This window comes from Mesoplodon densirostris, chromosome 10 (assembly GCF_025265405.1).
Source record: "Mesoplodon densirostris isolate mMesDen1 chromosome 10, mMesDen1 primary haplotype, whole genome shotgun sequence".
NCBI lineage: Eukaryota > Metazoa > Chordata > Mammalia > Artiodactyla > Ziphiidae > Mesoplodon > Mesoplodon densirostris.
In genome coordinates, this window is record NC_082670.1 from 98,628,514 (window position 1) to 98,653,362 (window position 24,849).

The window sequence follows — 24,849 nt, forward strand, 5'->3', positions numbered from 1 at the left end:
ATGGACACTGTTAGTTTGGTACAATACTGAGTTTGAGACTCTGGGAAACCCCCAAAGGGGATGTCCAGCAGTCGGTAGGAAACGTGGACCAAGAGCTTGGAAGATAAGCCAAGGATCTGTTTCAGTCCAGGAAGGGTGACAACCCTGGCATTGGGTAAGGTCGCCAGGAGGGCCAGGCAGAGGTAAGGAGAGGACGGAAGGGAGGATGTCAGTAAGGCCCTTAAACCATGCCAGGTGGTTGACCTCCAGCCACAAACATGGAAAAAGTGACTTTCTGTTGGAGTGAACTGGGAGGGGATACAGGGAGTGAAAGAAGAGGGAGCCCAAGGGTTTGTATCTACATCAGAGAAAACAATCAGTAATAGAAAATAAGACCCAAACTAATTTTCAGTACTGAAGACACATTTTTCTCTGTCAGTTCTTTTAAAAGCAGCCAACTTCACTCTTCTTAAGGCCCAGAGTTGGCATTCAGTACTTGCTGAACTAAAGCAATGTTTTATAGAGGATGGAGTGGAGAGTGAGTGATGTGTTGTTCTGAGCGTTAAATTCATTGCCGGGACGCTGGAGTTTACACTAGAAGCTAAGGTTCTGTGGGCGAACTTGCTATAGTCCTAGAAGTCTTTTGTTAAAGTGACGGTTGAAATCTAAGCCCAATATCTGGCTCACGTAGTGTTTAAGGTAATTGATGCAGCAGACGCCAGGCCCAGCCAGAGTGCGGTGGCTTGGCAGAATGTTCCAGGTGGTCTGCTAATGTAACCAATCTGTTTCCATTTCCACTTGAATCTTTAGTTTATTTTGAATGTGAGGTTGGATTATAGGATCTCCTGCCTCCTGTGTATATTTAAGCGGGAGTTTGATGAAAGCAATTCCCAGACTTCGGAAACATCCTCCGGAAGCAGCAGCCAAGAGGGACCAAGTAATGTACCAGGTTAGTGATGCCAGAATGGGGCTTCAGCCGTAAAATGGGACCTGGGCCTCATGAAAACTGGATGTCCAAAGAGTATGTTCTAGAACAAGGGTAATATGTGAACGTTTTTGAAGATGACTGCATTTTAGAATGAGACCCTGGGAGTTACCCTTTTGGGGCAGGGGAATAATTGAAAGGGCCCAGATCCCTTCTGGGATAGATCTTATTTCCTTCCATCTTGGAGTGTCTTAGTCATAAGACAGCTGAGGGTTCTAGTGTTACGGTGAAATACAAAAAAACAAAAAACCCAAAACAAAACTCTCTAAGAAAATTTACTGTCCACTACCAACTTTTACTCATGGTGGATGCTTTTCCCTGCCCAGGAAATAGTGGTGATGGATAAGGAGAACGGTGGTGGTAGAAATAACCCCACCTATCAAGGCCTGAGGGGCAGGGGCGAGCCTGTTTGGGGGGAAGTTCACGAGCAGCGCGTTTTCACCCCTTCCTGCACCTGAAGTTCTCTTCTCTGACTTTACAGGTGCTCTTGATTTTGAACACATTGAAGAGCAGGCCGAGGGCATCTTTGGAGGAAGGAAAGTATATTTTCACTTTCTGTTTTGTAGGTGGTTCTAAGATGGGGGAGGCTTCCCCTTTACTGTACTAGGAAACGTTTAGTCTTCGGGTTTAGGTTGTTTGACTGCTCTCTTCATAACTCTAAGTACTCGGGTCAGAGTGATCTTAGTTGGGTTCATGTGTGTGTGTGTTTCCTGCTTACAACAGAAAGAATTGATGGAGGTTTCCCAAAGTACACACATGACAAAACTTTTTTAAATGGTGAGGAAATAGAGTTGAAAGAAAGGGGGGGGGCTCAAAACAGAGTGAGTGTAGCAAGATCATTGCTGCTAATGGGCTGCAGTCACCCCCGAGCCCTTTAGAAGCCAAGCAGCGATGAAAAGGACACAGACACTTATACTGTTCTTTCATTGTCCCTAACATGAGATTAATGTATGAACCCTTTTCTAAAGGATGAGATTGCTCAGTGTTGACTCAAAACATTGTTACAAGACTCAAATACCTATAAGCCTCAAACACCGGCAAACTTGGTATAAACACCCTCTATGCATAACTCTTAGAATATGCAGGCTTGGTTGAGTTACCTATTGCCATGTAATAACCTACTCTCAAAACTTAATGGATTAGGGCTTCCCTGGTGGCGCAGTGGTTGAGAGTCCGCCTGCCAATGCAGGGGACCCAGGTTCGAGCCCCGGTCCGGGAAGATCCCACATGCTGTGGAGCAGCTGGGCCCGTGAGCCATGGCCGCTGAGCCTGCGTGTCCAGAGCCTGTGCTCCGCAACGAGAGAGAGGCCACAGCAGTGAGAGGCCCGTGTAGCGAAAAAAAAAAAAAAAAAAAAAAACTTAATGGATTAAAACAACAGGCATTTTATTGCCTCTCACAGTTCTGTGGGTTGACGGGGGCTCAGCTGGATGCTTCTTCTGTTGGTCCCTGTTGGGTCTGTCGTGCAGCTGTGGTAGCTGTGACTGGGGCTGGCACATTCATGTTGCTCTTCTCGCATTTCTGGCTCTTTGATGGAGGTGTCAGTAAGGCTGGGACTTGTCTCTCTGCACATGAGTATCTTGGGCTTCTGCATAGCTTGGTGACTGGCTCTAAGTGTAGAGACCAACAGTGTGCAAGCACTAAGCAAGCCTCTGCTTGCATCATGTTGCTAACGTCCTATTGGTCAGAGCAAATTGCCCGGCCGAGCCCAGCATCAGTGTGGGAGGGACGTATACAAGAGTGTTTAGACCAGAGAGGGGCCACCGATGTTAACAGTCTACCGCAGCGCTTAATGTAGAACCTGTGAAATTTGACTTAGCAGCAGCATTTACTCTATGGAAGAGGTTGCTCTTCTGAAACTCAGGGGTTTTGAGTTTAACATGATGTCATTTCGGTCTGCTGGGTGGTGTCTCAGCTCTCCCACCACTTTCCTGATATTGAACAGCAACGAAAGCTTCTTCACACCTTTTTGGAGCACGTAGCACGAACAGAGGATTTACTCACTGAGTAAATCTGTGGCTTTCTTGCTTGTCTGCAGCCACAAAGGTCCCAGCATTCGGCCCTCATTTGACTGGAAATACAAATTGGGCACTGACACAAAAATTGAGTGGCAGCGCTCAGGTTCGAGGTGGCCTGCCATTTGCTCCAGCATGTGCTTATTGCATTTTTACTTGTATAAGTAACACACAGTCAAGTTACCGTAGATATTGAGAGAACCCCTGATAATATACTGATTAACCCCAGTTGGAGGAACACTGAGTTGGGGTGATTCACGGCAACACTCCGCAAAGTGGGGTCTGTGGGACCAAAGCGCTTGCTACCAGTTTAGATAAGTGAGCCTTTGGGCACTTTGGTGGCAGTTGGACCCTGTGACCGCATCCAAGTGCACCATCAGTGGACCATGGTACAGACCAAGACAGCAGTTGGCTACAGACTAGACATAAAGAAAGCTCATCCTTCACCACAGAGGGTTTGCTAGGTGCTGAATCGGGGCATCCTAAATAAAAAATAAACTAGCAACTCGGGAGAAACACAGCTGTGTGCAGCTCTCAAACCACAGGTGAAGCCCAGCAGAACGCCAGTTGGGAATCTGGTTGCAAAGCCAGGCCTGTCACTGTGGGAGGGTGGGGACTTTGATTAAAAATTAGACAGTTGTGACATCTTTTAATTTTTTTAATTTATTTTAAATTTATTTATTTTTGGCTGCATTGGGTCTCCGTTGCCGCCCACAGGCTTTCTCTAGTTGCGGCGAGCAGGGGCTACTCTTCGTTGCGGTGCGCAGGCTTCTCATCGCGGTGGCTTCTCTTGTTGCGGACCACGGGCTCTAGGCACGCTGGCTTCAGTAGTTGTGGCATGTGGGCTCAGTAGTTGTGGCTCGCGGGCTCTAGAGCACAGGCTCAGTAGTTGTGGCGCACGGGCTTAGTTGCTCTGAGGCATGTGGGATCTTCCCAGTCCAAGGATCGAACCCATGTCTCCTGCATTGGCAGGCGGATTCTTAACCACCGCACCACCAGGGAAGCCCCCAGTTGGGACAGCTTGACTGCCCCCTCACCTCAGAACATAGTTGAAGAGCAAATAAGGTTGTATGTTGTTAAATGAGGCAATGAAAAGCCAGGTCGGCTGAGGGGGGCTACAGAGTTAGGAATCTCACTAGGTGAGGTGTGTCTGGGCCCAAGGGCACGGGAGAGGGCGTCTTGGCTCATTTGGCCTTTCCCCTCAGTGAGGAGAACACGCCACTGGACCTGGATGACCACGGCGGCAGAACCTTCCTCCGGGTCCTGCTGCATTTGACGATGCATGACTACCCACCCCTGGTGTCAGGGGCCCTGCAGCTCCTCTTTCGGCACTTCAGTCAGAGGCAGGAGGTCCTGCAGGCCTTCAAACAGGTAGGTCGGGTTGCTCTGTGTGTGTGTGTTTGTGTGTGTTGTTGGCATTGTCTGTCTGAGAGGCTATTGTGAGTCATTAATGAATTGCATTCGTTCAGGTTCAACTGCTTGTTACCAGCCAAGATGTCGACAACTACAAACAGATCAAACAAGACTTGGACCAACTGAGATCCATCGTGGAGAAGTCAGAGCTTTGGGTGTACAAAGGGCAGGGCCCTGATGAGGCCATGGACGGTGCATCTGGTGAAAATGAACATAAGAAAACAGAGGTGGGTGACACACAAGTTAATGCTGCAGGAGGAGATGGATGGGGTCCTCAGAACAAGTAAATGTCCTCCTCCGGTTTTAGATAAAAATGCAGATTATAGGATGGGCTTGATTCTCAAGAGGTCTGCTTGTTAACAGGGTGACAGCCATTCTTCCTGGAAGTGAGCTACAAATACAAGTTCAGTGTCATCTCTCGTGCCACCTTGGCCCATGTAGAACAGACTTTGAGTGAACTAGCACCAGGTGTTCCTTGCAGACGCACTTGGGAAAGAACCTGTTCTCCAGCCATGCCTGGACCATCATCTTCTCCCCCATCAGTGCAATAATGTGCATCCTCTCCCATCAGAGGGGAGCTGAGTTGTGAGCAAGTGAATGACAGGCACAAACCCAGCATGACGGCTGGAAAACGCTGCAAAACTCCTGTTCTTTCCTGAATTGTGATGCTAATCCTAACAAACAGACAGGAACCTAAGAGTTGTACAAACCCCACTCATGTTCATCTTGGTTCCTAGGAGGGGAATAACAAGTCACAGAAGCATGAGAGCACCAGCAGCTATAACTACAGGGTGGTCAAAGAGGTAAGTGCCCCCTCTTGAGCTTTTCCCTTCATGGCAAGTGTAACAGGGAGAAAGTACACCTCTGAGGTTAAGTGCATGGGTTTCAGTGTCAGGTCTTGGTTCAAATCCAGCTCTGCCACTTATTATTTGTGTGTCTTCAGTCTCCTCACCTTGTATAGGTGCCTCCAGCACCTATACTTGTGAAGGTTTACCGTTGAAGGAAGAGTTAAGTGGTGAAATTGTCAAGGATTTTCCTCAGCGGCTGGCACGTAGTACCCACCAACGAGAACCATAGCTCCTTAGGAATCTTTGCATAGGCTAGTTCAAAGTTGGGAGGTTGGCGCTTGGTGTTTTTTACCCTAGAGCAAATTCTTCCCAAGTCCTTGGCAATGATGCTGAGTCATATCATTTTAGGAGATCTGAAACCATCCCACTTGCTGATGGAGCCGTAATCCATTGGTTATTCTGGAAGACTTGTTCTTAGCCCTATGTGGATTTGGTTTAATACAATCAATAGAGATACTACAAGTTAGAGGAGTTTCCCTCATCTTATGTTCTTAATATATTGTGATCCTTTTGCCTTCCTGTCCACACCACCCCCTGCAATCTTTTTTCCAACTACACTTCCTAGTTTTCTGAGATTGATTTCCTTTTTCTTAAAAATTTTTTTTCCAACTTTGAGGTGTAATTAACAAAATTATAATATACTTGACAAAGTGATGATTTGATATACATACGCACTGTGAAATGCTTACCCCAGTCAAGTTAATTAAACATCCATCACTCACGTAGTTAGGTTTTTTGGGGGAGCTGGTGGGGAGAGGTAAGAAGGCTTAAGATCTACTCCCTTAGCCAATTCCAAGTATACAGTGAGGTATCACGAACTGTAGTCACTAGGCTGTAGGTTAGGTCCTCGGAACTGAGATGGGGGTCAGAGGAGAAACTTCGATTCTTTCTTTGTACCAGATTTTGATTCGACTCAGCAAACTCTGTGTCCAAGAAGGCGCCTCGGTGAGGAAGAGCAGGAAGCAGCAGCAACGCCTGCTCCGGAACATGGGCGCCCACGCCGTGGTGCTGGAGCTTCTACAGATCCCCTACGAGAAGGTGGGCGTCCACATCCACGGCTGCCGCTCCACGGGGTGGGGGGCGGGTTCCTGGGTCTCCCCAAACCCTTTGCACTTGGGAGCGGTTGGTGAAGAAATGAAGCTGATGTGACGATTGTCACTATAAAGCCGTCTTAGGTAATTTATATGAAACAAACAGAGCATCCTAACAAGGAAGCAAAACCACCCATAACCTCCCTCCACTTGGAAGATTCTATAAAGAAGGAGCAGTCTGTGTATTCTCTCCTTACTCCCGTACCATGCTGGATGGGGACAGCTTGGTCTGAATACAGAGGTCTGATGACAGCTGTCTCTGCACATGGGCTTGTGCTGTACAGTTTCGTCTGCAGTGTTACTCAGGCACGTCAGCACTACAAGGTACTAAATGCATGTGGGGACGTGGGACTCGCCCACTCCAGGTCCTCACTCATGTGCTGACAGCTGGTTGAGTTGCATCTATCAGATACTGCTTGGCTCTAAGTCTTCTGGTCTGTTGCTAGCCGTTACACTGCGTCTCCCATTTTTCATGTTAGCGTTTGGCATCACTAGTGATGGGGTTCAGGGAAGGAGGATAACATTTGCATCCGTGTGGCCTGACGGCACTTTCAGAAGCATTCGTTCAAGCTTCTAAAACCCAGTATGGCGATCTTGGTGTTGCCACGTGATAGATGAGGAGACCGAGGCTTGGGGAAGTTTAGAGTCCAAAGGCATAGACGCTGGTCTCTTGAGTTTGCCAGTGGCTCCCAGAGACTCGCTAGTGAAGCGTCACCTGAAGAAGGTTCACTGCCTAGTGCTTGCAGGGTGCCAGGCACTGTGCTGAGGCCTTTACGTCATTTGCTCATTTAACCCTCAGGACACCCTGATGAGATAGGTGGTACTATTACAAGCCCCATTTTAAATGAGAAAACTGAGGCCAGAGAGGTTTAGTAACTTGCCTGGAAGGCCCAGCTGCACCTTGCAGAGTCAGCCCCACTCACCTGTGGAGCCCGGGTCTTGGACCTGTGTGCCTTCCACCTTACCTGTACCTCACCTTAGTAGGTAACATACCTTTACCTGCTGCCCTGCGCTTTAGGAAGTTCCCTGCCAAGGCCTCCTGCTCAGTCACAGTGCCTGTGTGAATCAGATGAGTCAGGCCTTTCACCAGCCACCAGTAAAGCACAAGTTTAATGCCTCCAGTAGGTCAGCTACTTAACTACGTTGGAATTAACGTAGACAGGTGTGGGTGTCATCCGAATGTGGCTGACATTTTGACTAGAAAGAGCAAGTGGGTTTACCTCCCTCTGTGTGAAGAATGTGAGGAGGGAGTTTGCTGGCCTTGGCTTTGCCCCATAATAACGTTTCCCTAATGAGAGACATTCATTTACAGAGCAGTGTTGAATCGATCTATAGGAACCAGATTCGGTTGGAATTGGTGGCTCAAAGTCAGAAGATTGTGTATGTGTGTGTGCGTGTAATTTGTCTGGGTTTTGGTTGGGTACAGCCATCCCAGTGTGTGAGAACAGTGGACGGATTCCTGCCAACAACGAACCTCTTGTTATGTCTTTATGAGCTTGCTTGCCCTGTAAAGGTCTGCTTTGAAGGCCAGAAGCTTTTTAGTTAGCTTGTGCACCAGGAGATTCCTCTCTAAGCTGAAGAAGCGGAAGAATGCAGAGTGGTTCAAGGCTGCTGCAGTGTCTGTCTGTCCAAAACCCTCTTGTTTCTTAGAGCTAGAAGCTTTGCCCCTCTCTCTGTAAATGGGAGGCAAATGTAATACCCGTTCTGTTGTTCTGAGACTGGCTAACAGTGTCCTTTTAAATCTCCTGCTTTGTTCGATTGTCACACTGACAGTTCGGATTCCTTCCGTCAGCGTTCTCGGCAGATGTCTTCTGTTTTCTCACAGGGTTGTTGTCTAGACCAGGGTGGGCAAACTGCAGACATGAATCACTTCCAGCCCACCACCTGTTTTTATACAGCATATGAGATAAGAATGGTTGCTACGTTTTTGAATAGTTAAATTTTCAGGGGTTATATAAGTTCGTGCGTAATGTCTTCTGTTTTGCTTTTTGACCCATAAACCCTTAAAGTATGTATCTGGACCTGTAAGAAAAAAATTTGCTGACACTCATTCTAGACCAGTACCAATAGCTAACGTTTACTGAGTCATTACTGTCTAAGCCCTTGACGTGAATTTTCTCATTTAATCGTCGTAACCACAGTAGGAAGTGTGTGTGTCATTAGCTCCATTTTACAGATGAGGAAACTGAAAGGTTAAGTCACCTGCCCAAGGTCACACAGCTTGGAAGTTGTAGACCTGGCCTAAGGGCCAGGCAGCCTGGTTTCAGGGCCTGCATTCCCAACTGCTACACTTTCTGGCCCTTGAAATGAGGCGAAGTATGTGCGATGACTTAGGAAGATGACGTGGGCTCTATGAATCTGAGGGATGATTTCCATTTGGGGCCTTTTTACTATTGGAAACGGTGGCTTGTTTAGAACTGGGCAGAGTGGCAAGAGGTTTTATATAATTGTCTTGTCATAGGCATCCAACTCTTTACAAATACTGAGTATATATATATATATATATATATATATATATATATATATTTTTTTTTTTTTTGGTGGTACGCGGGCCTCTCACTACCGTGGCCTCTCCCATTGCGGAGCACAGGCTCCGGACGCGCAGGCTCAGCGGCCATGGCTCACGGGCCCAGCCACTCCGCGGCATGTGGGATCCTCCCGGACCGGGGCACGAACCCATGTCCCCTACATCGGCAGGCGGACTCTCAGCCACTGTGCCACCAGGGAAGCCCTGAGTGTATTTTTTTTTTAATTGAAGCATAGTTGATTTACAATATTAGTTTCAGGGGTACAGCAAAGGGATTTAGTATCTTTATAGATTTTGCTCCATTAAAAGTTATTATAAGATAATGGCTATACTTCCCTGTGCTGTACAATCTATCCTTGTTGCTTATCGAGTGTCTGTTTTTGATATATGAAATGAGAATATCGTAATCAACCATGTGAAATGCCTGAGACACATATTATCCTGATTTTATAGGTAGGAAAACTAAGTCTTAGGTTAACTAATGTGCCTGAAGTGACAGGGAAAGGAGTTAAGACAGATACCTGTGCCCTAACTTGGAATCTAAAGAGATTTCCACTGTGCCATGTTAGCTACTGCCAAATGTTAGCGTGTCCACAGGTTAAGGCAACTTAAAAATTTATGCCCGAGAGCTGGGGAGGTGTGTGTTTATGGCCAGTGAGGAAGTCGGCTCCCATCTGCTGTCCGTCGGTGTTTTCAGAAGTAGGGAGTTCAGAGATGTCAGCCATTGCTAGACAGTGGAATTCCAGACACTTCCTCTTAGCTTTCACTCTCTATTGCCCTTTTCCCCAATAAAATCATTTCATTTCTGCCCAAAGCTAGTGGGAGAGAATTCACTTTTCTCCATGACGTATAAACAACTTGTTGGCTTCTTTGCAGGGTCAGCAGTGCAGTCCCCCAATGTTTTCACACAGCCCGCCCCCAGCAAACACTCCCAGAGCCCCACATTAGTCAGAGGGGATGGGGGTGTCATCGAACCTGGCCTCCTGGCCTAGAGATCAGTACTTTCTCCTGTCAGCCTTCTCTAGTCAAAGGCATAGCCCTGTTTTCAACCTGTTTTTTGTCTCTCTCCCTCCACACAGGCCGAAGACACCAAGATGCAGGAGATAATGAGGCTGGCTCACGAGTTTCTGCAGAATTTCTGTGCTGGCAACCAGCAGAATCAGGCTTTGCTCCACAAACATATAAACCTGTTTCTCAACCCAGGGGTAAGACTGGAAGCCTGTCTGGAAATCTGTGTGGGGAGGAGGGTGGGGAAGCAGGAAGCGAGAAGAACACCTTGTTCTTTTGCTGTTGTGGCCGCTGGGAATTGTTATGAGGCAACATTCATTCCAACGGGGAATATTTTGATCAACACTCTGGAGGATGTAAATACTCCCCATCTTTTTGGGAGAAAAGGTAGAAGGAGGGGGGAAGAGGTGGTGGATGCAAAGGTAAGATAAATTGATATTTTTTCTTAATAACAGTCCTCACTGCATAAAACTCCAACCATAGCAAAGTGCTGATTCTCACAGTGCAGGCACAACCTCCTAAGTTCATGCATCAAGTTTTCTGTGTTTATACAAAACATCATATATCCATGTAAAACATAATTATGTTACATTTTAGTTAAACATGTTTTTAAAAATATATTAAATGTGTAATATGCTTTTTTTAAAAGAAGGTGGTGGTACACTCCACCCAATTGTTTTGCATTTTGCTCTTTTCACTTAACACATCTTGGCTGTCTTTGCAAGTGAAAAATATATAAACTTTTCTCTTTCATTTTCATGGCTAAATGGCATTCTGTAGAATGGCTGTAACTTTTTTTAGACCAGTTCCTGTATTAATGGACAATTAGGCAGTGTCTGATTTTGGCTTGTGAACAGTACTGCAAAGGACATCTTTGTACATGAACACACCTTCACATACACACACAGAAACACACAGAAACACTCACTTATCCGTACTGCTGGAGCTTTCCAGGAAAAGGACTACTGCGTTGTTGGGTAATATTCCCTCTTTGTCATGTTAAGAAAAAGAAAACGCAAAAAATGAAAAGGTTAAAGCCCCCTACCTCATACTAGTCATAAAACCCAATAACTCAGTAAGTCTGGGTAAAAAGTAGAAAATTAAGCTTCTAGAAGAGAACATGAAAATAACTTCATGACCTTGTGGAAAGGGAAGTTTTTTCACACAGTATGCAAAGAGCACTAGTCATCAAGGAAAATATCAATAAATTGGACTTATTTAAAATTAAGAACTTCTGTTCATCAAATGACACCATTAAGTTAGCAAAGACAAGCCAAAGAGTGGGAGAAGACACAGTGTACGAGTCCAGCAACGAGTTCATACCCAGAATAGGTATCAAACTCAGGAGAGTCCGTAAGGAAATACAGAGCCCACTTTTTTAAATGGACAAAAAATTTAACAGTGGGACACTCCACAGTAGAGGTTATCCAAATGGCCAATAAATATGACAAGGCCCGCAACATGGTTAGTCATCAGAGAAATGCAAATCAAGCAAGATGCATACAACAAAATGTGACTAAAATGAAAAGACTGACATTACTAAGTGTTGACTAGGATACAGAGTAGCTGTAATGTACAATGTAAATTGGTAACATCTTTCAAAGCTGTTTGGAAGTATCTTCCGAAGCCAAACATATTTAAATTCTGCAACCCAACAGTTCGACTCTTGGGTATAAAGCCAACAGAGATGCATACATTGTGTTTATCAGAAGACGTTTAGAAGAATGTTCAGAGCGGCACTGTTCACACTGTTCACTGTATTTGTCATAAGAATTGTGTAACTACTTACTCTTAAAATTAGATACTCCCCCAGATGCCCATCAACAATAGAACAGATCAATGCATTGTGGTATAGCTATGCAATGGAATGTACATAGTGGTGACAAGGAACAAATTAGTAATACATGCAACAACATGGATGACAACATGCAAAAGTAATGTTGAAGAAGCCAGGTAGAAGAGGTTGCGTGAGGTTCGAGAACAGGCAAAACAAATCTATGGTTGTGCAAGTCAAAATAGTAGTAAAACTGGGGGGTGGGCCATAAAGGCAGCCTGTTTGATTTCTTGATCTGGGTGCTGATGGTCCCTCTGGAATTCATTCAGCAGAAAACTAATGATTAGTTTAGTGCCCTATGTGTTTATTGAAAAAGTTGAGTAAAAAGGAAGGCGATACAGAAGCGAGAATGGAGAAGGATGCTTTCACGGGGTTAAATGCCCCCCTCTCTGTGTTTGTCGTGGACTCTTCTTTTTCTCACTTGGTCCTCTGCTCTGGCCTTCCTTTGACCATGTGCCTGTGCCCCCGCCCTCACTCTTGTGCCAGATCCTGGAGGCGGTCACGATGCAGCACATCTTCATGAACAATTTCCAGCTGTGTAGTGAGATCAACGAGAGAGTCGTCCAGCACTTTGTTCACTGCATTGAGACTCACGGTCGAAACGTCCAGTACATCAAGTTCTTGCAGACGATTGTCAAGGCTGAAGGGAAATTCATCAAAAAGTGCCAAGACATGGTCATGGCTGAGGTGACAACTATGGATTCCTCGGGTGTTCCATAGGAGCTTAAAAATTATTTAATTTTATCAGTACGAACTGGCACCCCGTCCAGGAGCCATAGGAAGGGACAGAAAGTAATTGCGTGCGTGTGTGTGTGTGTAAGTGTGTGTAATCATGTGTTTGTGAGCTTAAGCTATAGATACAGGCAAGAGTCTGATCTAGTTTTTGTGGCAATAATTCTGTTTATTTTAAGGATCATTGGCTTGGATTCTTCTGAGAGGGAAAAACACCCCCAGGAATACTGAACCAAAATACAGTGGATGGAGGTTAAATGTGGGTAGAACCCTTTGAGCCAGAGCATCCCTTCTTGTAGATTCTACGACTTAAAAAAAAAAAAAATATTCACCAAATTAATTAGCTGGAAAAATTGTTGCTTGATGATTCTCAAGGAGAAACTGGTCAGTGGAATTGGGGCAAAGTACCCCTTGGTTCTCTGGGGGACGTCAGTGTCCCATGTATGCCGTCTGGCCAGGAAGGTCCTCTGTCACTCCTGCAACTTCGGCGTCTGCATATGCTTGGTTTCATCCATCCTTCCACCTTTAAAAAAAAAAAAAAAAAAAGGAATCTCAAGTAAATCCACTTAACACTTGGGTTTATAATCTTATCTACATATATGATTTCAGTGAAAAGTGGTGCAGTGTCATTAAAAGTGTTGGCTCGACCTGGGATGCGAATGTTGGCTGTACCATGTCCCTGGCCATGTGATTCGGGATGTGTTATTTGACTTCTCAAACCCTCAGTGTGGGTTTCTGTAAATGAAGGCATGGCGATATTCACTTGAGGAGCTGATAGGCAGGTTAACTCAGATAATGATGACAGTAATAGCTACCGTTTATTGGAAGTCTGCTGTGCTACTGTAGTCGCTGTTGTAAGTAATCATGGTATCTGGCACATAATCAGAGTTTATAAAGGTTAGTTATTATTAAGTAAGTAATATTGACCATATTTATTTTGACTTCTGTGCTGGCCCTTTTTGGATCTTTTGTATTTCATGCAGTGGTGAAATTGATTAATTCTTAAGTAGAGTTATGAGAAGTCCCAGTCCCCGGGAGACAAGTTACGAATAGGAATGCCTTGACTCTTTGAGTGTTGAAAGGAAGGCGTATCTTAATTAAGATTGGATAATTTGTGATTGTGAAGAAATAAGGCAGCGTATGAAAGAGTTGTAAGAAGAGTACTTATAAGGCATGAAAAGGAGATGGAAACATTTTTAAAAACAAAAATCATAGCCTAATTATTAGTTTGGAAATACAAGTGCAAGGTTGAAATCTACATTTTTACCAGATACATGAATGCTGGTATGTAGACTTTCTCTTCCCCTGATAGTTTTTTAGGACTGTTGTGGTATTTTTATATCTGTGAATGAAAATGCTGCTGCTGAAGATGTGTAGTTGTTTAGTAATATAAATGAATGAAATCTAGGTGAGGTCAGTAGTACAGGTGCTACTGGTTTTGGAAGGTAAATGCTAACAGAACATCTCTTTCTTTGTGAATAGATTTTTTTTTTTTAGTGATTTCCCCCATCCCTGCCAACTTGTGCTATAAGCAAGTCTTATTCTTTTGATTATAGCTGGTTAATGCAGGAGAGGATGTCCTCGTATTCTACAACGACAGAGCCTCTTTCCAGACTCTGATCCAGATGATGAGGTCGGAACGGGACCGGATGGATGAGAACAGCCCTCTCATGTACCACATCCACCTGGTCGAGCTCTTGGCCGTGTGCACAGAGGGCAAGAACGTCTACACGGAGATCAAGTGCAACTCCCTGCTCCCGCTGGATGACATTGTCCGCGTGGTGACCCACGAGGACTGCATCCCCGAGGTGAGCGACTCTATCCCCAGGATAGGTGGGCCCTGCTCATGTCTCTCCTCGTGGTGTGTGGGGCTGTGGCTGGATGGGAGTCTTCCACTGACCTAGGTGGGACCTCACAGTTTTGACACCTGCAGCTCATTTTGTCGTGAGATTTCCATTGGCTGAAACAGCATCTTCTTGAGCATTGGTTTGGGGTTAGAGGAAGGATGGGGGAAGTAAATTTTTCCGTCTGTCTCCTTGAAGAAGAATGGGAAACTGCTGGAGGGCTTCAGCTCTGTGGAATGAATGATTCCACGTGTTGAGCAAAGAGCATTGACCTGAATGAACTTCTCAGAAATGAGAAAAACGTGCATTGAGATACAGTTCATACCAGTGTAAAACTTAACTCTGTAAATATATTCTTTAAAACAAAAACTTGGGCTTCCCTGGTGGCTCAGTGGTTGAGAGTCCGCCTGCCGATGCAGGGGACACGGGTTCGTGCCCCGGTCCGGGAGGATCCCACATGCCGCGGAGCGGCTGGGCCCGTGAGCCATGGCCGCTGAGCCTGCACCTTCGGAGCCTGTGCTCCGCAACGGGAGAGGCCACGACAGTGAGAGGCCCGCGTACCACACACAAAAAAAATAAATAAATAAAAAGACAGAGTTAAAACAAAAACTTGTATTGCAAAAATAATGAATGTCGACTGTAAAATATTCAAGAACTACAGGTAACCAATAAGAAAATGAAGTAATCTACCATTTCACTGCCCGTAGTAAATATCTCTTAGGTTTTTGAAGTAAATTCTTCCAGCTTTCTGTTTCCCTATTCATATACATTAGCTAGTAACAAAAAAATGGATCATACAGTATATATTTTATCTTTGTATGTTTTAAAATATATACTCAGTTTATATTTTAAACTAAATATACATACATTTATATATATATATAGCATATGTAGTATATATTAAATATATATACTGTTTTTAGATTAATGTTGGAAAAGTTAATACATTTTGAAAAATTCAAATAGCGAAGACCATAAAGGAGTAAACTATGAAAAATCTTCTTTACCTGGTCCCCACACCCCTCAGAAAATTATTTATTAGGTTCTTGTGTATCCTTTTGGAGTTTTGCATAAAAACATTTATAAATTTATATACTTTATTCTCCTGCCCCCCCCTTTTTTAACACAAAAGGTGACATTCCACGTAAAATTTTTTTCATATCAGTCCATAAAGAGATTCTACATTCCTTTTTTATAGTTGTATAAAATTTCATTGTACAGAGGTACCATAATTGTCTTCCATGAATGTTGAACCAGCTTATTATATAATGTGATAATAATAATAAGAAGGAAATAAAAAATTGCATTTTTCTCACAGTCTGGTTTATACAGTGTATTATCAAACATTTGGATTCTCGTATCCCTGATATATGGATGTGGTGTTTCGATATAGTTGTAATTTGCATTTCTCTTATTATGCATAAGTGAGGTATAATAGCTTGTTTTTTACGCATTTTTGTTTGAAATACAACCTAAGTACAGAGAGCACATAGACGTGACTTGTGCAGTATAAGAATAATTACGAAGATAGCAGCTGTGTAACCACCCAGGTCAGGAAATGTGCCTCATTCCCCACCTGTGTCCGTTTCCAGTCCCCAACCTGCCCCAGAGGGCTCCCTCATGGAGGCATAGTTGTGACGTGGCTCTTATGTAGTTTTCTTTGTACGTCCCTAAACAGTATAATTCAGTTTTGCCCACTTTTGAACTTCCTTATGCACTATTTTGTGCCTTTTCCTGTTCCACTGTTTGGTGTTAGGATTCATCCATCCTGACATACGCACCTGTACTCATTTCCTTTGCTTTGGAGCATTGCTCTGTGTCATTGTCCCACAATATGATTTTCTGTACGTCTGTTGATGCTCATTTGGGTTATTTTTGCTTTTTGGCTCTTAGGACCAGTGCGTGTGTCCTGGCCCACACGTGTACACGTCTCTGCAGGGGGTATACTTAGAAGTGCTGGGTCATACAAGGTGCATTTCTCCCCTTTGACTTGATAATGTGAAGTAGTTTCCAGCAGTTACTCCAGTGGCCACCCCTCCCCCAGAGCTCTTGTTGCTCCCAGACCCTGCCAACCCTTGCTGTTATCAGACCCTTTATTAGTATATATTTGTTTTCAATCTGGTGGGTGTATAATGATATCTCATAGTGGTTTTAATTTCTATCCTCTTGATTACTAAATGAGATTCAATCCCTTTCCATATGTTGTTTTTGAGATTTGATATTCCTTTCAGTAAATAGCAGATCAGATTTTTTGCCTGTTTTTCCTTTGGCATGGCCATCTTATATGCACAAATCTGTAGGAATTCTCTGTGGGGATATGCATTGCAAACAGTTTCTTCCAAATCGTGTCATTTAACTCTTGTAACAGTGCCATTTCATAGATATTCTTTTTTTTTTTTTCTTAGTTCCTTGATGAGGGATCGAACCCATGCCCCCTGCAGTGGAAGCATGGAGTCTTAACCACTGGACCCACCATGGGTGTCTCAGAAATTCTTAATTTTAATGTAGTCAAACGTGTCCATCTTCTCTTCTATGATCAGTGTTTTTTGTTCCATTCTTTACCTTGAGGTCATGAACATATTCTCTTCCAAAAGATTTGTTTTTGAGTTTTATAATAGTGAATTTTGAATATCAAAAAATCATAGAAAAAAAAATCATAGAGGGCTTCCCTGGTGGTGCAGTGGTTGAGAGTCTGCCTGCCGATGCAGGGGACACGGGTTCGTGCCCCGGTCTGGGAAGATCCCATGTGCCACGGAGCGGCTGGGCCCGTGAGCCATGGCCGCTGAGCCTGCGCGTCCGGAGCCTGTGCTCCGCAACGGGAGAGGCCACAACAGTGAGAGGCCTGCATACTGCCAAAAAAAAAAAAAAAAAAAAAAATCATAGAAGTTAAAGCGTGCAGGGGAAAATGGAATGACTATCATGGTCCATCCTTGTCACTATTAAAATGAGGGAACTAATCAGTTCCGCACGTACTAAGTTGGTTTTTGAGAAAAGCCTGTTTCTCTCTTCCAGGTTAAAATTGCGTACATTAACTTCCTAAATCACTGCTATGTGGATACGGAGGTGGAAATGAAGGAGATTTATACCAGTAATCACATGTGGAAATTGTTTGAGAATTTCCTTGTGGACATCTGCAGGGTAAGTCTTTCTGGAGCTAAGGAGGCAGGGTAAGGGGGTACGTGTGGGTCTGGGTCACGCTGTGCAGACGTAAGGACGCGGTCACGTAATTTCACCTTGCTGATTTGTGGCACGGGAGGCCCCTGGCTCTCGTCTCTCCACACGTCTCGTTTCTCGTGACCCTTTTACTCCCAGCTGAGAATAGATTTTACTCGTCAAGCTTCAGGGAAGGTAGTTTATTTCTGGTCTTCATCTCATCCTTTATGGGTTGATTTGTAAATGATAACCTGGGACATACTAAAATCAAATTTATAAACTTTTCGTTCCTTTGAGAATAAGTCTTTCCTCGAAGGACACCTTCCTGAGTGTGAGCGTTTATAATATCTCCTACAGTCTGGTGTCGAGCATCCTGCAAAGCATGTCACTTTCCGTCTATTGCTTTCCTGACCAAGCCTTTGGGGTGGGCTTCAGTACTCTTGGTTTGGTTTTGCACTGAGCTTAATATTGGTTCTAAAGCTATGGGACTGAGACCTCACAAGACGCTTTATGGATTTCATATGAGTTTTGTGGTGGTAGGGTTCGGGGGGAGGGCACGTGGGGGGAAAGTAATTCAGTCCTTGAGAGAATGATTGTGAGATGAATACCAATTTCAGAAACGTTGTGATGCTAAAAAGAAAAAAAACAAGGTGCATTGGAGAACGCTAGAATGTGGTATTTTCTCCTGACTGTACAATTCCCAGTGTGAGACAAGGAGCCTGAAAGAACTTACTTTCCTTATAATGAAGGACTATGTTTAATAATACCCTGGTGTTGGTGTCACAGATATATATATATATTGATGTATTATTTCAATATGTATATATTTTTATCTCAAATTCTTCCTAGTCTTTTAATCCCATAAATCTGGGGGTTTAGGCTTGAAATGGAAGGCCTGCTTTGCCTCTTTAAATCAGGACTCCGATAAGTTTTTTGTGAAGGTCCAGATGGTAATCATGTTTGGCTTTGTGGGCCATACGGTTTCTGTCACAACTACAACTCTGCCCTGGTAGCATGAGAGCAGCCGTAGCAGTCTGTAAACAGATGGGCATGGCTGGGTTCCAATAAAACTTTATTTATAAAAACAGCCAGCAGCACTTAACTTGGCTGACCCCTGCCTTAAATTGTTCAAAAACGCTGTAAAATCTGTTGCCACCTTCATTCTCTGGATGTGTCCACACACTGCTCATCACTGGGCTCAGAGCATGATAGCTAATAAAATTTGATTGTTTTACTCCTTACTTCATAATTTTTTATTTTATACAACTTTATATCTCAAATTAGAGGGCTAATGAATTTGGTAATAAAACTTGATTTAATAAAATGAATTTTTTAAACCTGTTCATCTATTAATAAATCTCTAATCTTATTCTACGCAGCGAAATTATGTAGAGTCCAAGTGAAATCTGAAGTCTCTCTTCACCCCAAAACTTACACAATTATCCTGAGTCACAGCCCACTGTTTTCAACAGTACTGCATATCAGCAGAATTTTTACTGAATGGAAGAGTGTTGTAGGTTTGGAGAATATCATGCACAGTGGACCTCAGTGGTAATATTTGATTCAGGATCTTAATTATATGCTTTAGGAAACTATGGCCTAGAGAAGATGAATGGCTTAAACAGTTTACTTTTAGGGACAATGTAGACAATTGTAGTTATTATGCCTCTTACGACCTTTTGGGTTTTAGATTTGCTGCAAGTTGGTAGGAATTGGGAAGCGATGGCCTTGTAGGTCCCACACCAATTTTAATGTTCTGTGATTCCACACCATGATATCCAAGTTGATCTGTTTCTCTTCTTCCATGATTTATTTTTTATCATTGCTGTCTCTTAAGGGGAGAAGTACTGCCTTGCAGGCTTTTACTTTTCCTTTGTTAAGGGTAATTAGCAGGAATAATCACAGATTTCTTAATTTTACAACTGGTGTGCAGGTTTTGGTATAATGTCTAAAGTGTCCAATTGTCCTCCAGGCCTGTAACAACACAAGTGACAGGAAACACGCAGACTCAATTTTGGAGAAGTATGTCACCGAAATTGTCATGAGCATCGTTACTACGTTCTTCAGTTCTCCCTTCTCAGACCAGAGTACGACTTTGCAGGTAGGAGATACAAATGTATTGATAGATGCAGGGTATTCACAATAGGTACTTGGCAGCTGGAGTTGGTGTGGATTCGGGACTGAGCGGCTATAGATGAGCCGCTCTGCGGAGCATTGCTACAGATGCTTTTCTCTTTGTGAAGAGTGGTTTTTCCAGGATCCTTTGGATAATCAAGTACCTGAGAATGATTTTCTGTACCAGATGGTTCTACTGGTTGTTGATTTTCTCCTTAAAATGCCTTCTTCCCTCCCCTCCCTTTAATCTTGTTGATTCCTTACCTCGAATCTTAGAAAGAGAAGCAGCTTTCAAATAAATGCTAGCGTGTTATTAACACTATTTAAAAATATGTCTGGAAATCTCCATTTTAACTTGAAGTGTGTGCCTAGAGTTCACCAGAAGGGGTACGCGGCAGGTGGGAGTGAGAAGTCCTTTAGCCTTGACGGCAGGGCTGCCACGATACACCAGCCCCAGCATGTGCTGCTCACGTGGAGCCCCCTGGAGTCATGCCGTGCAGCAGCCCTGCGTGCTGATTGTCAGTGTAGTTAGAGTTACGAAGATTTGAATCCCTGGATCTGGGAGGTGTTTTTATTATTCTTTTACTTGGAAAAATCGCTCTTCTTTATAGAACTGATGTCTGGGTCCGTGGCTGTGGGAGTCTTGCTGCGGGTCTGTGTGTACAGCCTGCAGAATGAAAGCAGGACTTGGTCTCAGGTGGTCAGAAGAGCAGTAGTAACCATCCTTGTCATGCAAATAGATGGAGGCTGTCCTGGGGTTGATGGGTGGCCCAGGGTGGTTGGAGCGTAGACAAATAATCTTAAGGTAATTTCTCCAAGAGAAGAGTGATTCACGGTCAGTATAATATCACTGGTACGTTTATTAGATATTGCTATATTCCATTACCTATGTAAAGGAGTTCATATTAGCTTAGTACAGTTGGTCTTATCCCCATTTTGCAGCTGAGCAAAATGAGGCTCAGAGGATTTAATTACCGTGCTCAGCCATGGTCACAGCTACTAACTGGCAAAACCATGATTTCAACCCAGACCTGTCTGACTCTAAAACTTGAATTATGGAATTTTTAATAAGATATGTTTTCTTAGGGACTGTTGGTAACCGTCTATTTAATTGAGCCTCACTGCTAGCTTTTAGTTATCTCTAAAGCAGCGCTCCCCAACCTTTTTGGCACCAGGGACTAGTTTCGTGGAAGACAGTTTTTCCACGGGGTGGGGGATGGTTCAGGCGGTAATGGGAGCCATGGGGAGCGGCAGATGAAGCTTCGGTGGCTTGCCCCCGCTTACCTCCTGCTGTGCGGCCCAGCTCCTAACAGGCCGTGGACAGGTACAGGTCCGTGGCCCGGGGGTTGGGGACCCCTGCTCTAAAGTATCATAAAGTTAGAATGCGACTTTTAGAATATCTGTACACAGTTTTTGTGTAACTGGGCAACAGGAACTTGTTAGATCCCAAGCACATGAGTTGCTGGAGGCCAGAACGTGCTCCTTACCAAGTGCTGTTCTACAGAGCCAACTGCTTTGGTTAGTCAGGTTGGACTCGGATAGTGGCATAGTTATGCAGTTGGACTTGCATAGTGGCAAGTGCTATGGCAATACCCATTCTCCTAGAGATTGTGAAACAGTATTGCGAAACCAAATGTCACAGTGAACCCATCAAATGAATTTAATGGAAACCATTAAACAGGAATTTGTGTTTTGGGTTTTTCCTCTTGTTCCCCCTGTTGTCTCCTTCCGCTGCCTTGCTCTGAAACCAGTTTTAAGCCAATCAACAGGTAGGAGTGGTCAGAGAAATAAATCTTCAACATAAGTGTTATGTAAGTCCCTAGCAAGGCCCAGGTTGTCTAAGCGTATTTAAAATACAAAGTCCAAGCTGGATTTCTAGAATATTTATTTTCAAGGAATCCTATTTTGAAGCTGTCCTAACAGGTCTTACTTTATCTGCTGAAAAGCCTGTGTCTTGCTCCCCAGCTAGATTTGTACCTTCGTCCTTCCTGGTTTTGTTTCCTCCCCCCCTCTTTTAACCCACATTTGTGAGAGAGGAAAATGGTGGCCTGGGATTGGGCTGTGCTGCATTTAAGGTGCCAGTGGAATGTCCATGAGGCAGCTGGAAATGTGGGATCCGGGCGCAGCAACGGAACTTTGGAGGCTTTTATAGCAGGTCAGAGCTGCGTTCCAATCCTCAGTCCACCCCTTCGCAGCTCTGTGAACTTGGGTAGATCTTGAAACTTCAGAACCCCGTTTCTTACTCTAACAGGGTTATAGTATCAACCCTGCAGATTATTGTGAGCATTAGAGTTAATGTTTATGAAAATATAGCATAGTGCCTGGTACACAGTAGGTGCTTAATAATTGGCAGTTTGTACTGTGTCCTGCTAGACGGCAAGCTACAGTGGGGAGGGCAGAGAGGTGTCTCAGATACTGTTCTATCTCGAGCACTGTGCCTGGCCCCTGGTACATGTTCATTGGTTGAGTGAGTTAAAGGAATGAGGGAGACTCAGCAGAGGGAAGTGGTAAAGTCCAAATATAAACACTGGCTAGTTCAAGTCTCAGCTGGGAAAATGAAGGGGTTGACTAGAAGGGAACTGGGCAGAGCACAGATAATTAAGGACAGTTTGTAAAAGAGACCAGAGGAAGATCAAGGGGCCATCTTACAGTCAGAATGGGATTCACGAGCAACGCAGGGCCTTAAGAACTAAGCAGGGGAAGAATCTCACGAAGAAGGTGATGGGCAACCATGTTCATTAACCCAAGAGGTCGCTTGAGCTGATGCCCCCAGGTTGTCCATTAAAATGGATAATTAAGAAGCAGCTCCTCTGGCCGATTTATTCATCTTTTATTCAGAGGCCAGATGGGAATAGAGCAGATGCTCAATAAATATTGGTTCAATTGAATTCATTTAGTCGAAGGATTCGTTTTCTTTGAGTTAGGCCATTGAGTTCCCATCCCAACTCCACGCACATTAGCCAGGAGGGTGGGTGATGATACCACTACTTACTTCATGGGGTCAGGGGTTGGTCAGATGAGGTGTGTATAAAGCACTCAGCACAGGGACAGGCAGGGAAGAAGTGTTCTCAATAAATCGCTGCTCTCAGTGGACCCATTGGGCTCAGAGGCTCAGTATCAGGGCTTCTCAGCCAGTTTCTCAGGCTTTCTGTGTTCCTGTTCTCTGTTAGTAACACAGTTGACTGTCTTGGTGGGCTGTGAGGTGCAGAACAGAAAGTACTCCCTCAAGAAAGTAATGAGATTCTGGTTTGTAGGTGAACTTAGTAGAAAGAGCACAGATTTGGGGCATCAGAGAGCCCTGAAGGTGATCACTGCTTGGCCATCACTTTGTTCTTTTGGCTGCTTTCTTTTAACCTTTCTGAGCTTTTGTTTTTCCTTTGTGGTATTAAGGTAACTCCTCTGTCATAGGATACTTACCAAGGCCCCAGTAAGCTCTTATGTGAACTGTGTGGTACTTAATAAGTGAAAGTTATCTGAACGGTGTTTATAGAGGAGGTTGTGAATTTTTATTAACTTGTTTTATTTTTAAAATTTTTAATTGAAATATAGTTGATTTACAGTGTTGTGTTAATTTCAGGTGTACAGCAAAGTGATTCAGTTCTACACACACACATACACACACACACACACACACACACACACACACGTATTCTTTTTTAAATTCTTTTCCATTATAGGTTATTATAAGATACGGAGTATAGTTGCCTCTGCTCTACAGTAGGTCCTTGTTGGTTATCTATTTTATATATAGTAGTGTGTATAGTTTATTCCCAAACTCCTAATTTATCCCTCCCCACTTTCCTCTTTAGTAACCATAAATTTGTTTCTATGTCTGTGAGTCTATTTCTGTTTTGTAAATAAGTTCATTTGTATCACTTTTTTAGATTCCACATATAAGTGATATCATAACCTGTTTTACTTTCTTACAATAAATTTCCTTTCCCCTAGCACTTTTCAATTGTTTTTTTTTTATCTAAGAAACTTCTCTAGAGTTTTTTCTGTACTTTTTTTCGTTGCTGTATTAACTCCTCCTGTTTTTCGGAAGGGATCTGCAAGTACTTTTTCCTAAAAATTAAAGACCAGTGGAGTAGCTTACCATACACAGTGACCTTTGCCTTGCAGGTCTAAAGCTACTCTGGTCCAGGTAGCTTTGGATGAAGGCCAAAATTATAATTTGCAAATGCACTCAGGAAGTCAATGTCAAATTGATTAAGTCGTAGTTTGAGTTCCTTTATTTTAAAATGAGTACAAATTTATACCATCATAGAGAGGAATAACTCCTACTCTGTAGTTAACTTGCAAGTACTGATCTGTAGTAAATGAACACTTGTGAAGAGTAACCATCAGAACTAGCTTCTCCTTATGTCATTGAAGACACTGCCAGAAATAAAGAAGTAAGGAGCATTCTAGGTGAGATTCACTAACCAGTTTGTTTATGCTGATTAAAAATATAGGTTCTTTGGCTTCCCTGGTGGCGCAGTGGTTGAGAGTCCGCCTGCTGATGCAGGGGACACAAGTTCGTGCCCCAGTCCAGGAAGATCCCACGTGCCACAGAGCAGCTGGGCCCGTGAGCCATGGCTGCTGAGCCTGCGCGTCCGGAGCCTGTGCTCTGCAACGGGAGAGAAACAACTCTGGGGGTTCATTGGCCTCAATCCCTGTATTTTATATATTGCATGAAGTTAAAGCTCAGAGAAGTGAAGTGATTTGCCTACAGTCACACAGCCAGTTGGTAACTAGACAAGAATACCTGTTTTCAGGCTGTGATATTCTGCTGCACCTTCTGGTGGTCAGACTTAGCATCAAGTTGGTGCATTGCCTTAAGATGCTTCTTTTTCTCCCTTGGCCAGGCCACTTCTGGAATCCAGCTTATCACTGGTCACCCCTTCCCACCCTTGTATAAGGGTCCATGAACCCGTGGTTCAAGGCAGTGTCTGTTTCTGACTAGCGTATCAATCAGTCACAAATAAAAGTCTTCACGTCGCCTTCCTCTTGGCTTCTCTTTCTCGCAGACTCGCCAGCCCGTCTTTGTGCAGCTGCTGCAAGGTGTGTTCAGGGTTTACCACTGCAACTGGCTCATGCCGAGCCAGAAGGCCTCAGTGGAGAGCTGCATTCGGGTGCTCTCTGATGTAGGTAAGACACCAACTCAGGTTGGATTTAACATGATGAAAATGCGTTGCCCCATGGTCATAAAGGCTACCCTGCATGGAGCAGTGGCTATAAAGCTCTGTGAGGCTTCCACACCCGGGAGGCTGCAAAGCCAGAACTGGAACTGAGATCTTGCTTCTTAAACCTCCCTTTCATCTTTCC

At 44.0% G+C, this 24,849-nt stretch overlaps 1 protein-coding gene across 1 annotated transcript in view; it reads left to right on the plus strand.

Moving 5' to 3' along the window:
• ITPR1 (inositol 1,4,5-trisphosphate receptor type 1) overlaps window positions 1–24,849 on the plus strand; it is a 324,401-nt gene that overhangs the window by 168,645 nt on the left and 130,907 nt on the right. Inside the window, exons 25-36 of the mRNA XM_060109116.1 lie at window positions 790–928; window positions 1,446–1,504; window positions 4,187–4,348; window positions 4,447–4,617; window positions 5,128–5,193; window positions 6,139–6,276; window positions 9,936–10,061; window positions 12,185–12,385; window positions 13,987–14,238; window positions 17,287–17,412; window positions 19,400–19,528; window positions 24,552–24,672. Of these exons, the coding sequence (XP_059965099.1) occupies window positions 790–928; window positions 1,446–1,504; window positions 4,187–4,348; window positions 4,447–4,617; window positions 5,128–5,193; window positions 6,139–6,276; window positions 9,936–10,061; window positions 12,185–12,385; window positions 13,987–14,238; window positions 17,287–17,412; window positions 19,400–19,528; window positions 24,552–24,672 (1,690 nt within the window). The remainder of the gene's footprint in view (window positions 1–789; window positions 929–1,445; window positions 1,505–4,186; window positions 4,349–4,446; window positions 4,618–5,127; window positions 5,194–6,138; window positions 6,277–9,935; window positions 10,062–12,184; window positions 12,386–13,986; window positions 14,239–17,286; window positions 17,413–19,399; window positions 19,529–24,551; window positions 24,673–24,849) is intronic.